Source organism: Nelumbo lutea, chromosome 4 (assembly GCF_056320005.1).
Source record: "Nelumbo lutea isolate HS-2025 chromosome 4, American lotus-T2T, whole genome shotgun sequence".
Classification (NCBI taxonomy): domain Eukaryota; kingdom Viridiplantae; phylum Streptophyta; class Magnoliopsida; order Proteales; family Nelumbonaceae; genus Nelumbo; species Nelumbo lutea.
The window spans coordinates 49,710,592-49,725,570 of record NC_142687.1 but is presented as its reverse complement, the minus strand read 5'-3'; the positions used below and the strand labels follow the sequence as shown (position 1 = coordinate 49,725,570).

General features: G+C 39.4%; 1 protein-coding gene across 3 annotated transcripts in view; it reads left to right on the top strand.

Moving 5' to 3' along the window:
* Nucleotides 1–14,979, top strand: part of LOC148855674 (Rhodanese/Cell cycle control phosphatase superfamily protein) — a 52,314-nt gene that overhangs the window by 25,786 nt on the left and 11,549 nt on the right. For all 3 annotated transcript variants that reach the window (XM_088942003.1, XM_088942002.1, XM_088942004.1), the window contains exon 5: nucleotides 8,211–8,302. In XM_088942003.1, the coding sequence (XP_088798129.1) occupies nucleotides 8,211–8,302 (92 nt within the window). The remainder of the gene's footprint in view (nucleotides 1–8,210; nucleotides 8,303–14,979) is intronic.

Below are 14,979 nucleotides of genomic sequence, written 5' to 3'. Positions count from 1 at the left end.
GAATTTCTTGCTGGCCTTAATCCTGAGTATGATATTGCAAGACAACATCTTCTTTCCTGGGACAGTGTTACCCTCTCCTAGGCATATGCCTTTGTGTGAGGGGAGGAGAGCAGGAGAGATGTGATGATGAAAAATCCTGTTTCTGATCAGTCTACCATGGTGAGTACTATGAAACCTAAACAAAGTGGAGATTGGGGTGGCAGTGAAATCAAGAAGGAAGATAAAAGAGATTTGATCAGTGCCGACTAGACTGAAAAATAAGAAGGGAAGTGCACACACGACAGTTACTGGTGACATTCCGGCCCCTCCTACTATAGCTGCTCTGAAGTCTGTTGTAGCTACTGCAGTAAGGGCCAAACTTGAGAGGTATGGGCAACTTTTGAACCAACGGGATACAACCAGTTCCAGTTTAGTAGCAAGCAGACAACAAGGTACAGGTGGCACTGGTGGAGTCCACTCTACTACGTTTGCTCACACAGGTAGTTTACACGTCACTGCAAATTATGTTTCTACTTCAGGTAAGGAGGGACCTCCTTGGATTATAGATTTTGGAGCCTCAAAGCACATGACCCATAGCTCTACTATTTTTTCTTCTTACCATCTCTATTGTGGCAGAGATAGGGTCTCCACAGCTGATGGATCCCATGCTCCTATTGCTGGGAAGGGATTTGTCAAGATTAGTGGTTTTATTTCTCTACCCTCAGTCCTTCATGTTCCTACATTGAGTACTAATTTGTTATCTGCTAGTAGTTTGATTAAGAACCTGAACTGCTCAGTAATTTTTTCTCCTGGTCATTGTATTTTGTAGGATCTGGATTCAAAGAGGACGATTGGGAGTGGTCGTGAATTGAATGGGATCTACCTCCTGGATGTTCTTCCTCCTCATCAGAGTCATCATGTCAGCAGGGATAGTGAGTTAGGGTCTGTGGGTCAAATTATGCTTTGGCATAATCGTTTGGGCCATTTGCCTTGTTCTTCTTTGAGTCTTTTGTTTCCAAAACTTTTTGAGTCTGTTAGTTTGTCAAGTTTGGAGTGTGAAGGTTGTCAACTTGGAAAGTATTGTAGACATTCATTTAAACCTAGTAATAAAATGTGTTCTTCTTCTTTTGATGTTATTCATTCGGATGTGTGGGGACCTTACCATGTTCCTTCTATGGGAGGCTATCGATATTTTCTCTTATTTGTGGATGATTTTTCACAATACTCTTGGATTTACCTGATGAGATCCCGCGATGAAGTACCATCCTTGGTGAGGCAATTTTATCAGATGGCTTTAGCACAATTTGGAACAAGAATAAAGGTGTTCACATTAGACAATGCCAGGGAATATTTTGAAAAACACCTTGCTTCATATCTGTTAGAATATGGTGTTGTCCATCAGAGTAGTTGTCCCTACAGTCCACAGCAGAATGGTGTTGCAGAAAGGAAGGACAGACATATTGTTGAGATTGCAAGAAGCATGATGAGCACATCTACAGTTCTAGTTCGGTTTTGAGGTGATACAGTTCTCACAGTAGTATATCTGATTAACAGGGTGCCCTCTCGTATACTTGGATTCAACACCCATTCAGTCTCCTTTTTCCTGAGGGGGAGATGTTTCATATTCCTCTCGGAGTGTTTAGATGTGTCTGCTTTGCACATATCCTTGGTCCTCACCGCTCGAAGTTTGATCCCAAGGCAAAGAAGTGTGTCTTCCTTGGATATGCAGAAAATCAGAAAGGGTACTACTGCTATGATCCAGTCTCTGGGAGCCGATATGTTACCATGGATGCCACTTTTTTGAATCCACATACTTCTTTTCAAAGAATCCTTCTCAGGGGGAGTGTTTTGGGGAAGCGAGTCAGCAGTCTATTCCTCTCCCAGTTCCAGTCCCTGTGTCTACTCCTGTGCTTGACCATCCTGTGTCTAATCCTGTGCGTGACCATCCTGTGTCACCTACCTTACTACATCCTTTGCGTCCTGCTTATCAGCATTACTTACGACAGAGACTTCACAAGGAGGTTGATTCCACTACAGCAGAACTCATCACTTCTTGTCGATTCCTTGGAGACTCCAGATTCGACTGACATGGATTCAGGTATTCCTCTTGGTCCTGCTACTGTTTCAGTTCCCATTGATTCTACTAACCCTGTTACAAATAACCTTGATCTTCCTATTGCTCTCAGAAAAGGGAAGAGAAAGTGTACTGCTCATTGTATTTCACAGTATTTATCCTACAATGGACTTTCTCCTTCCTACCGTGTTTTTCTTTCCTCCCTTGACTCAGTGTCTATACCCAAGGGTGTTAGCGAGGCTCTTTCCAAACCTGAGTGGAAGACAACTATGCAAGAAGAGATGGCAGCTTTGATTAAAAATCAGACATGGACATTGTGGCTCTACTAGAAGGCAAGGAGACAGTTGGATGCAGATGGGTTTACACAGTAAAATATAAGGCAGATGGAAGTATAGAAAGGTATAAGGCAAGATTTATTGCAAAAGGGTACACACAGACCTATGGTATCGATTACTTAGAGACCTTTGCACCAGTTGCAAAGATGACCTCCGTTCGGATATTTCTTTCTCTTGCTGCCTCATACTCTTGGCCCTTGTTTCAACTTGATGTGAAGAATGCTTTCCTAAATGGGGATCTGCAAGAGGAAGTGTATATGAATCTTTTTGCTGGCTTTTACAGTGATATTGAAAAGGGAATGGTATGCAGGCTTAAGAAGTCATTTTATAGCTTGAAACAATCTCCTAGAGCATGGTTTGACAGATTCGGAAAGTCCTTAATTGCTTTTGGATACACTCAGACTCAATTCGATCATACCTTGTTTGTGAAGCGAAGGGGATCTTTGGTGTCAGTCTTAATTGTTTATGTGGATGATATTGTTGTCACAAGGAATGACCTAAGTGAGATTGATTGTTGGAAAATGATCTACATAAAGAATTTGAAATTAAGGATCTTGGAGAACTGAGATACTTCCTAGGCATTGAAGTTGCATGATCAAAACATGGAATTTTTATCTCTCAAAGGAAGTATGTCTTTGATCTTCTTTAAGAGACAGGGAAGCTTGGAACGAAGGCAATCAGTACACCTATTGATTAGAACCATAGAATCAATGCATCAGAAGGTGAACTAGTAAAAGACATTGGGAGATATCAGAGACTTGTAGGTTGGCTGCTATGCTTGTGTATGACAAGACCAGACATTTCTTATGCAGTAAGTGTGGTAAGTCAATACATGCATGCTCCACGAGTCCAGCATTGGGAGGCAGTTGACAGGATTCTTGCTTATTTAAAGAGACACCCGGGCAGAGGCATATTGTTTACTGATCATGGACAGTTGAAACTAGAGGCTTATACAGATGCAAATTGGGCAGGATGCCTTGATGATAGGAGATCAACTTTAGGAGTGTGCACCCTTATTGGGGGTAACCTTGTCTTGTGGAAGAGTAGGAAACAAACAGTGGTGGCAAGATCAAGTGCTGAAGCTGAATACAGGGCCATGGTACATGGAGGTTCAGAACTTCTCTGGATCCGTTCCCTATTAGAAGAAATTGGTGTACAGGCAGAAGAACCTATGATGTTATACTGTGATAACCAGGCAGCAATTAACATTGCCCATAACCAAGTGCAGCATGACCGAACTAAGCACATTGAAGTGGATAGACATTTTATCAGAGAAAGAGTAACTTCTGGAGAAGTTTGTCTTCCATACATTGCTTCTGATCTGCAGCTTGCGGATGTTTTCACAAAAGGTGTTGCAAAGAACAATCTGGAGAATGATCTACGCAAGTTGGGAATGTGTGACATTTACTCCCAACTTGAGGGGGAGTGTTGAGTTGGGCCTAGTTTTTTTTTTTTTTTATTCTTATTTTAAGCTATTTAGTTAGGAAGTTGTTGGGCTTTAGGCCTATTAGTTTACGTTTCTAAGTTGTGACTGTTCAGCCACATTAGTAGCCGCTCTACTAAGGGCATCCTTGTAATATCTCATCTTTTAAGTTAAGTATAAATATAATGAGGGGTTGGCAGCTAGGGTTAATTCAAGAATCCTGGTTGACTTCCCACTCTTTTCTCCCTCTCTTTTCTTCTCTACTACTGAAATCTTTATCTTCCTCCCCTTTCCTTTCACAAGAAATTCAACTAAATCTACAATCAGTGGTTTCTACTCTAACCAATCTAGAAAAGCACTTGTGTCTAATATATCGTCATAGATAGAGACATCGACCTTTTCCTTCTTTGTGATTTCACCATCCTTAAGGAAATTTCTTTGGTTATCGTGAATCCTACCTTGTCTATGTGGTGGGAGCCTATCTAGATCTGACCAGAATACTGCTTATGTTTAGGGGTATCCTCAAAGTCACTTTCCTGAAATACATCTTCATCATCCAATTCTTGTGGGTTGTTGGTACGGTATCCATGGCTTATAACCCGATTGGATTGCTTGTCTGGAATGTGATTATGTCCAAGGTTCTGAACATGACTCTCTCTATACATATTCAGTTGTGACGGATGGATCCTAGGGGTAGCAGGGGTTGGAATAATGCTTGGTTGTTGAGCACTAGAACCTAGGGGACCTTAAGGTTGACAATTGCAGTAATTATACCCTATGGCAAACTCTTGGGGATCACTCCTTGAGTCTTCAACTGGGTGCTTGCCCATGGATATAGACATTTGTTTCAACAATTCAGTCTTGGAATTTGGTCAAGGGTTTGGACATAGCCATTTTTCACGGTATCCTCCAATGCTCTTTTTGGTTATGTTGGCTGCTAGCCTGCTACTTGAGGGATGATTGATGAAAGGCAGATTATTGATGGGATTTTAGTGGCAAATGAGCTGATTGATTCAAGATGAAGAAGTGGGGAAGAGGGAGTAAAAGAGTTTTCAGAATGGGGACTCCAGCAATAATTTGGAGAGTTGAGAATTTTATTGAAATGAAGAAGTTGGTTTTTGAAGAAGGAAAGAGCAAAAACGTTTCAGTTCTGAAATTAAGAGAAAAAGGAAGGGCAACTATTTTTCTAACAGGAGAAGCTACATAGTGGTTGAAGGGGTTCATTGATGGAGCACTTTTCTTAGTGAAGAAAAATGGCTGGACTGATTCGCTGGAAGCTGAAAGAAGAAGGTACCAGGCGGCATTGAAATACAACCAGAAGGGCTGGTTTGTCTTATAGAGTTTTTTGGAGGTAATAGAAGACAAATGGTTTGTTTTCCAGAAGGAAAACAGGGGACAGGTTGGAGGTTGGTCACTCAGATGTTGCAAGAATATCTGATGTTGATGGACGAAAGAGAAGTCTACCAAAGCAATAAAAATAAAGATGTAGAAGAAGAAGTGTGTGCAAGTTGCGTTATGCAAAGGCTGATGTTGGAAGGAAATGGAGGAGGGTGGGTAAGAAGAATGATTATGGAAGCAGGAAGGGAGATTATGGACTGGGAATTTATTCTGGATAAGCTGAAAAGGAAACTTCAAATGAAAGGAGTTGTGATTTCCCCTTTTGATAGAAGATGAGCAATTTTGCATGTTGAAGAAAAAACTGTGGATTTTGATAGGTTAGAAACCGAGTCTGTCATCATTCTGGTGAAGAAATGGGCTGCTGCCTGTAACATCAAGGTTTTTCATGATGAAGCCTTTGCTATCAGATTGTTCAGGCTCCCTTTTAATCTTTGGAAGAAACCTGTGCCGGAGAAGATAGTAACGGCGATAGGAGGGATGTTCATATCCTGTAACATCTCAAACCTCTGCTATGCAGTGGTGGAAATTGCTGGAGTGAAGCCGGATGAAGTTCCTCGATCTATTGATGTCTTCTCAGATGGAGCTTGGACGAAGATCTGGACTGCGTCAGAACACGAAGCGTTGCTGTGGGGGGAAGGGCGAGAGGTTGAAGATGAAGCTGATGAGGTAGGGCGCAGTCCATGTGGCAGACAATATCGGAAGATAGACGCTCCTTTAATGTGACAGGTTTGGAAGAAGAAGGGGCGGAGGGTCAAATAATGTTCACTCTCCGCGAAGGTTCCAAAGTTTAAATGTTTTTGGGAAAGGGGACGTTAAGCTCGAGAAATAAAATGGGGTGGTTAGTAAAATGCTGGTTTTGTTTTCTGAGCCGATTCGGCCAGACTTTGAACCAGTAAAAGAGAACAGTTCAGATCCCAGAGGTGAGTTGTCTGAAGTAGGCGGGCTTCAGGGGCCTTTTAGCAACTTGCTGGATAATTCCAGCGAGTCTCCTCTTAATATTGAAAATGATGAATCTGAGAAGCCACCCTGTAACAATGAAAGTTTTGAGGACTGCTCCATTTCTTTAGGCTTAAGAAATTTGTCTCCCTCTGATGAGATTGAACCAGGTGCGAGGGAGGTATCAGAAAAGGGATGCTGTGTTGGAAGATTGGATTCCAAGGTCATGGAGTGGACTCAGCCGGGAGAAGCTCTCACAAAAAAAGATGGCTATTCTGAAGAAGATGACTTCAAGATATTGGAAGAGCCAGAATCTGAAAAAAAAAAAGAAGGCAAAAGGGAGAACGACTTGGGGGAGAATGTACATGGAGGAGGGGGAGAGAGGGACGAAGTTCAAACAGGGGCTGAGTTGGAAAATGTTGCCCTCCAGGTCTTTAGGGAAGATGTCCTGACCTTTGATGAAGAGGATAAGGAAAAGGAAAAGTCTTTATGAAGAGTGTATATAAGGAAACAAAAATATAGAACCAGACCTTTGCAAGAGGATGCAGGATCAGGGCAAGAGGATGGAACAATGGGTACAGAGGAGGAAGAAGTTGCCATAGATGAGACTCACGAAGTAGAGAAATCTGTAGATATGGAAAGGGTGCTGAACACAGGGGTGAAGGTCAGTTCAGTAAATTGTTGGGTTTATTCTTCTTGGGGTTGGGGGGGGGGGCAGAGGATTTCACAAAGGAAGCTTTTAGGGAGGTGGGAGAGACTAGATTCCAGATGAAAGAGAAGATTAAGGGGGCGACTGATTCTGGTTCAGGGACAACTAAGGAAATTGGAAGTTTAATGATAGTTGGAGATGTAGAGGGAAAGTGTAGAGAAGACCTGAGTTCTGATCAATTGTTTGAGAAGAACGCCATATTTGAGTTAGAAAGAATTAATGCTCAAAGGAGGTTTCTACGAGGGTGGAGACATGGCCTAATGCAGCAAGAAGATTTAGAAAACAGAAAACCAATCAAAAGAGACAAGTTTCAAATGTTTTTGCCAGATTGAAGCTGGGAGTACATGTAAATCATAACCTTTATATTAAACAAAGCACAATCAGCAGTTGTTACTATATTATAAAGGCTATTACCCAATGTTGGTCCCAACAATCTGGGGTCTTGGGAGGCATAGACTGGGTATGGTCCTAACCTCTGGCATTTTTTCAACAAAGTGGCTGCCGCCCTCGGACTCAAACCTCGTATGTTCTCACACTTGCCATCCTGAAATTTTACCATCAGACCAAGTCATGGCCCCTAGTTGGTACCATATCATGATTTTGTAAATCGTTAAATCCATTCTGAGTGGAAGGAGTGGCCATATGACGTAATCATTTTAAAAACATCATTTTTGTCATTTATAATTATGTGATTTACATTAAAAAGTATGTCCTTTTTCTAATTTCAAAAAATACTAGCAAATATTTTATATATCAATATTGACATAAAATTTTACTATAAATCTATATGAAGTTTCTGACATTTCTAAAATGTTTCCTATTTATATGGTTGATATTTCCATTGAAACTCTCAGCTTAAACCTTGCACATGGTAAACACAGTAGCAGAAACAAAAGAGATCATAAAAATAAATAAATAAAAGCAAAGTTGCACATTTCACCTTTATTTTACACAAAATGAACCGAAGATTACATAACGAACCAATGCCTAATAAATACAAGCCATGAGAAAAATAACAAAGCAATAACTTGGAGGATAAAATCAACACTATCATTGGCCTCGGATAGCCTGAAAAGTGCAATTATTGTAATCCAATTGGGATTATATTCTCACGATGCTAATCCAATTGTTCCATTTATCCTCACTAACCCTAATATATTTTTTTGTTCTTTGTATGTACATATGTGCATTTGTGTGTCTATTAATGTGTATTGGTGTCTAGGTGAAGTTTTTGTTACTTGTGGTTACCCTTATTTTTATTTACCTGATGCCATTACTTAAGTTTTTAAAACACCCTGGGTTTCTATATTTGTTATTTCAAGTTATAGTTTCTGAAAACTTTTATAATTTGTACAGGTTATGAGTGGGATATAGGTCATTTTCATGGAGCTCATCGACCTGATGTGGACTGCTTTAGGACCACTTCATTTGGGTTATCTGAGGCTGAGGTACGAAATTTGTCCAAACCCAAAATCACAGGAGTAATGAATTATGATATGAAGGGCAGTTGATGCAGTATGGTCAAAACCCAAGCAAGCAACTTGAGAATGGTTGGATATGTAATAGGGTTTTGAGAAAGAGAGTAGAGAGTTGAGTCACACAGCCTTGAATTAGAATCTCTAGCAACTCACTATAGGACTCTAATTCGAGTGATGCAGCATGGTCAAAACCCACATAAGCAACTTGAGAATGGTTGGATATGTAATAGGATTTTGAGAAAGAGAGTGGAGAGTTGAGTCCCACAGCCTTGAATTAGAATCTTTAGCAACTCACTATAGGACTCTAATTCGAGTAATGCAGCATGGTCAAAACCCACGTAAGCAACTTGAGATGGTTGGATATGTAATAGGATTTTGAGAAAGAGAGTGGAGTGTTGAGTCACATAGCCTTGAATTAGAATCTCTAGCATCTCACTATAGGACTCTAATTCGACATTAGAGTCGGACCAATTCGTTAGAGGAGTCACACCTCTAAGAAAATGGAGTCACACCATCAAGGCACAGACTAATTAAAGAATATGTTTAATTAGTTCACCGTTGAAAACAAACTAGTATATCCCTTTGTAATAGGCAAACTTTCCTTCTAGTGAAGGAAACTATACTACAACTTAATTACTACTTTCTAAATAATTATCATAGAAGACTACAACTTTAAACTCCAAATACATTTCTTAGTGACATGATTGTCAAGGTGACACCTAGGTTACAAGGCACCTATTGGAGGTTCTCCTTGCTTAAATGCCTAGCTATTTTGTATATGGAAATATACAATATCATTATATTTCTTTATGTTTTGAGGTTCTAATTATAATTTAGACATTACTACACTTAATTGTAATTCTTTATATACTCGTTTCTTTTTTATTTTTTTCTTGTTAGGGTTTTTTGGTAGAAATTTGCTGGGTCCAATCAACACACATGTTGGTGTGTTCTGTCTTGAACCCTTGAAGACTTCAAAACCTGAATTGATAAGCAAGGGATCACTTTAAATTTTATTGAATCAAAACATTCTTCTTCTTCCACCCTTTCATTTCTTCTTTTCCTTGGTCAAAAATAGGGGCTCACATCCCCTATATTTTCTAATTTTCTTTCCTCTACTCGTTTTCTTTTATGAATATATTGATTTTCTATGTTCTAATATGGAGTTTATGCTTTTGTATGAAGACTATTGCTAATTATTAATGGAAGATGATCGCTGGTTGGTAAGGAACCTAGCGGATTGTTAGACAGTGTATGCCCTTAGCTCCTATCAAATTGATGTACATTATGTCATTTATTGTAAATGAATAAAGTGCATAATTGATTCATGTGATTTGGTGTGTTTCTGTGTAATACCCTTAAACTGCACACTTATGAGACTTGTGTTAGTTTAGAATATTTACAGCCGTTGGATAGATCTGGGGAGATTTATCCTGCCAAGGCTGACACTGATGTGCCGCCAAGTTGGTTGGGGTGGCTTGTCTTAGCTGTTAGGGTGAGACCTGAGGTACATGTAGTGTGGGTTTTCTTGAAACCCTGAACCAGACCAAATTCCAGTATTGCCCTGGACCTTGGAGATAGATGGGCAAAACTAGAATGTTACACCTGACCCCTAGACTCGATTATGGTATTGCACTAGGTGTCGGATTGGGTTGTCTTTGATATGCCAATTAGTCAGATCCTTAGAGGGGGTCAAAACCTGGGTATGTTGGGACAATTCGAGAATTCATCTGAGTGGGTGAACATAGTGACAGGATCAACCCCTTTGTCGAACAAAGTGAATAATCGGGGAATGCACTCTCTCTGATAGAAACCTAAACTGCTGGTAGTGTTTTTCAAATGCGTTTGAAATTTGGTTTTGCAAATTATATATAGAGATATACTTATATATTATGGTTTCAAATTGTTTGCAAAAATGTTTTAATTCCTGGGATCCATGTGTGTAGAGAGTGTAGCCGAGGGAGAGGTCCTCTTTTGTTGGGCAGTGTTTGATCATTAAGGGTTGAGAGGTTAAGTGTAAGACCATTGAGGGTAATACCTGATGGGCTAACTTGCATTTGCCCACAGTCATTGAGTAAGAGCCCATGGTGATGGACTTAGGGGTTCACTGTGTCTTATAGTGAATTCGGCCCGGCCTTATAACAGAGGCTGGGCTGAATCCATGTGGCTGATGTGTAGATCGATGTTAGGGTCCCACGCCATACAGGGAGAGCCAAGTTAGCCAGTAGATTAAAAGGGTAAGTGAGCTATGTGACTTAATGGGCCTAAAACCCATTTCGAACTGGGCTTAAGCTAATTAATTAAAAGGGGGCGAAATTTGATTGATAATCTGATTAGGATTAGTTGAAGGATAAGATAAGTCTTATCCATTTAAGAATCCAGATTCAAATATCAGATTTGGATCAAGAAACTCTCCCCTAATTGGATTAGGAGTTTGATCCAAAGAAGGCTATAAATAGGGGGTGAATTCCATAGTTTACACACACTTAACAACCTGTAGTATTCTCCCTAGTTCTTGCCGCCCCTACCCAATTCGATTTCTACCTGTGAATCTGATCAAGAAAGGTTCTTAATACTGTTTCTTGCTAGAAGAAACAATCTGAAATCGTGCTCACCAACCCTTGTTCGATTCTTACTGAAGAATCATCCTGTTGATCCTGCTTCACCATACACTATGTCATCTTCAATGGAGGCGGGTTTTGGTCTTTTCCTTGGGCGTGAACACTTACGTTGGGAGTTACTGTTACTTCGTATCAGGTATATCCCTCACTTCCCTTTTGATTTCAGATTTGGTCCGGTTTTGATTTAAGAACGACCATTGAAAATGCAATTTTCTAAATTAGGGAATACGATTCCCGGATGGGAGAGAGAAATTTTTGAAATTTCGCCCAACCTTCCTGCAGGGTTTGGCCATCCATATGATGGATCTCCCATCCCTTCACGGATTGCCCTAGGATTCAAGATTTTTATTTAGAAAGAATCCATCACCTAGGCAATAGGGTGCCCCTACCTCCTAGCCTCACTTTGGCACCTTGAAAACTCAGGTGATTAAGTACCTAACTTCTCAATCTTCATGATGAATGTTGTCATTCTCCATGCTTCCTTCAACTCCAAGAAACTCCAGCACCAATGCTCATGGAACTTGTATCAATTCCCAATTCATATTTCAATTTAATAGGTTGGTTTACCATGTATCTGGACTTCAGGTATGGATATGAGCTAGAGACATGGGTTTGGATATGCTTATGGGCTTAAATATGGGTTTGGTCTTGGTTATGTGCTTGGACTTCTATGTGTTTGAGTTTCTTTTCTTGTGGCTGTAAACTTTTCAATCCATTAAATACTCTAACTTCAACAGTTCAATCAGAAGTTGTACAATAGAAGGACGTAAATGAGGCAATCTCCATGACCTACTTAATATTTTGTTGTGCACTGCACACTTCTGAGGGCATTGTACCAAGGAAATTTCCTAGGCCATAGGATGGATCAATCAGATTATCCTTGTCCTTTTTGGGCACTAGGGGCTTTGAGCAGTCCTTTTGTTATATTTTGTAGAGCCTTTAGGTTTTGTCTATTTTAATACTTGTCAAATAATAGGGAAAAATCTGGACTAGTTATATGATCCCCAAATTATGTAATGAATTTCATCTTGCTTATCAATATGAGATGTGGTTGGCAGTTGGAAATGAATTGCTTTTTGGGCACTTTGCGACTGGTCAACATCCCATGTCATTTCTATGTGCTTAGGTGGTGACCAAATAGTTGTGCCTAAATATCGTTACCAACATTTAGCCCCCTCCCTGCTGTGTGGATGAAGCTGTTTTGTGAAGCGAATGTTCAAGTCTTTTTGGAGTTGTTTGAGGCTGCAACTCTTGGGTTGTTGCGTTGGGTAGGTGACTGCTGTTTTTCTTTTCTATAAGTGTAATGTCCAAATCTCAGGGTTTTGCTTTTGTAGCGGGGTGTTCTGTATTTGGAATCTCCAGTTATTCTCTATGAATAGGGCACTAGGGAGAAGAGGGTTTTCTCATCCGAGCTTTTGTTCCTAGGTTTATGAGACCAAAGTTACACTGTATACAATTGTGATAATTATTATACAAAATCAAATTTATATTCATTTTTTTTGTACATAGTGAAATTTATTTATTTACTTATTTGATAGCTGATTTATAAACTCATGTTTATTCATTGCACGCTTTATGATATAGCTCCTACTTTTTTGAACTTATCTTTGATGTTTTGTTTTGTATTTCCTTGACTTTGTTTATTAACTAAAGGGAATGCCTTGTTTACTTAATTGATATGTTTTAATTTGTTTTTCAAAAGAAATTAATTTATAAATGCTTTTTAAATAAACGTTTTTTTTGTTGAAACTTCATAACTTGTCCTAAATATTTTTGTAAAGTGCTAGTAATTATTATTATTATTGTTGCCCATTATTTTTTTTAATATTAGATCATATTCTATGGTCACTAGTAAGTATGAGATATGGATTTAAACATTTTTCTTGGAGAAAATAAGGCTTGGACCTCAACAAATTGAGGCTAAAGACTATGAGGTCTACACCTCTTGCAAATTGAGGCCTAAGCCTTATGTAGGTTATGTATGGTTTTTGAGGCTTGGTAGTTTGTGCACAACTCACCTTGAGGTTTATGCCTCAGCACTTGCACCTCTCCTCGTAGACTTTTAGAAAACAATTCCGTACACTATAGAATAGACCTCCTCAAGAATGACATTTCTTTTCCTCCCAAAACCTACACTCATATTTCTCAAAATTAAGGGTTGCCATAGGGCAGAAACAAATACAAGATTCAACTCAAAGTAGGCTTTTTATATCTCTTCATCATGCTCATCATGTCATGTAAAGGTCTTATGGTGATGAAACTAAGGCTGCAACTTGGGCCGGGTTGGCTCGAACCCAACCCTAACCCAACCTGAAAAAGTTGGGTTGGGTTGGGTCGGGTTGTTCGGGTTAGGGTTAGGGTTGAAATTCATGAACCCGACTTTACTTCGGGTTGGGTTAGGGTTGATCCCTTAGCCAACCCAACCCAACCTGAACCCGACTCTATAGTACATATAATATATAAATATATGTTATATGTAATATATAATATACATTGATTTGTTTAGATGCATGATATTTGTAGAGCCCCCACAACATAGTATCATGCATTTCTTTTAAGATAATCACTTCACTTAATCCTAATCAGAAAGACTAAAACCTTAATAACATTATTTTATGTTTTTTTCGAAAATTTTATTCTTCATCTCCTCTATGTTGTTTGCCGCCCAAGAAAGATCTATTGTAAGTCATAACTCATAATAAACTAAAGTCATTTCTAACACTTGTTTTTCTGAATTTTGTACCAAAAGAACGAAAAAAAAGTCAACAAACAAATACTAATGAAATATAGGATTAATATATGTAATGAAAGTTGAGTTAATATCTAAAATCGAGAAATTCTATGAGGTTTTAAGGGATGGGCCCAACCCGAGCCCAACCCAACCCGAAATTGACTTCAGGTTGGGTTGAGTTGGGTTAGGGTTGAAGGAATTTAGTTAGGGTTGGGTTGAAGGTCGGGTTGGGTTAGGGTTAGGGTTGGGGTTTAGAACTTAGGGTTGGGCTAGGATTGGCCTTAACCCGACCTAACCCGGCCCGACTTGCAGCCCTAGATGAAACACTAGGGAAGTGAATGTCATAATTCAAACAGAGGAGGTAGTGGGTAGCTTATGTGATGAATCTAGGGAAGAATGATGCAATAGAGAAGGAAGATGAAACAGAACTTGAGGAGGAAAATTTGATGTTTGAACCTGGAGAATAAACGGATGAAGGAAGGTTGTATGTGCATTAACAGTGAGATAGAAGATGGAGAGGGTGTACATCAGGGTACAGAAGAAAGGGATGAAGCTGGGACAGGAACGGTAAAGCTTGAGAAGAAGAGGAAGTTGAGGGATACAAGGAGGAAAGGGGTGGAAAGGTTACAGAGTTTGAAGTGGAAGGAATTACAGAAAAACTTATAAATGAAAATACTATGGGTGCTGCTTGTTCAAGATTATACAGAAGAAAGAGCAAATATCAAACTAAACCAGTGGCAGAAAAATAATGTTCCTGATTTGTATGGTGAAGAAGATGATGAAGACGGTGATTCAACTGAAATTAGTGAGGATGGGGTTAGTGGATGAGACTCATGAATCATGATATTGGAAGATCAATTGACTTAGAAAAATGGTGAATACAGAGGTGGAAGTTAGCAAGTCGTTTGGGTTATTTTTCTTATGAGGGGAGGAGTTTGCCAGGAAAACCTTTAAAGAGTTGGAAGAGAAATATAGGATGGCCATAAATGAAAGTGGTGTAGATTCTGTTGATAAAGTGGAAATTAAAGAGGTAAAGAATCAAGATAGAGTAAGATCAACCGGATTTGCGGGGGCTGATGATAATGGGTTTGGCGAGCTTGTTTCAGGTTAGATTTTTGAGAAGAACACAGTTTTGAAATTAGAAGGGATCAATGCCAATTCAAAGGATATGCAGATGATCAAGAAGATTCCTAATACTGTTACATTAGAATTAAAAAAAAAAAAGAAAAGAAAAACCACTTATCTGTACAGGTTTTGTAAGTCTTTGCAAAGATTAAAAGGGGGTGAAACAATTT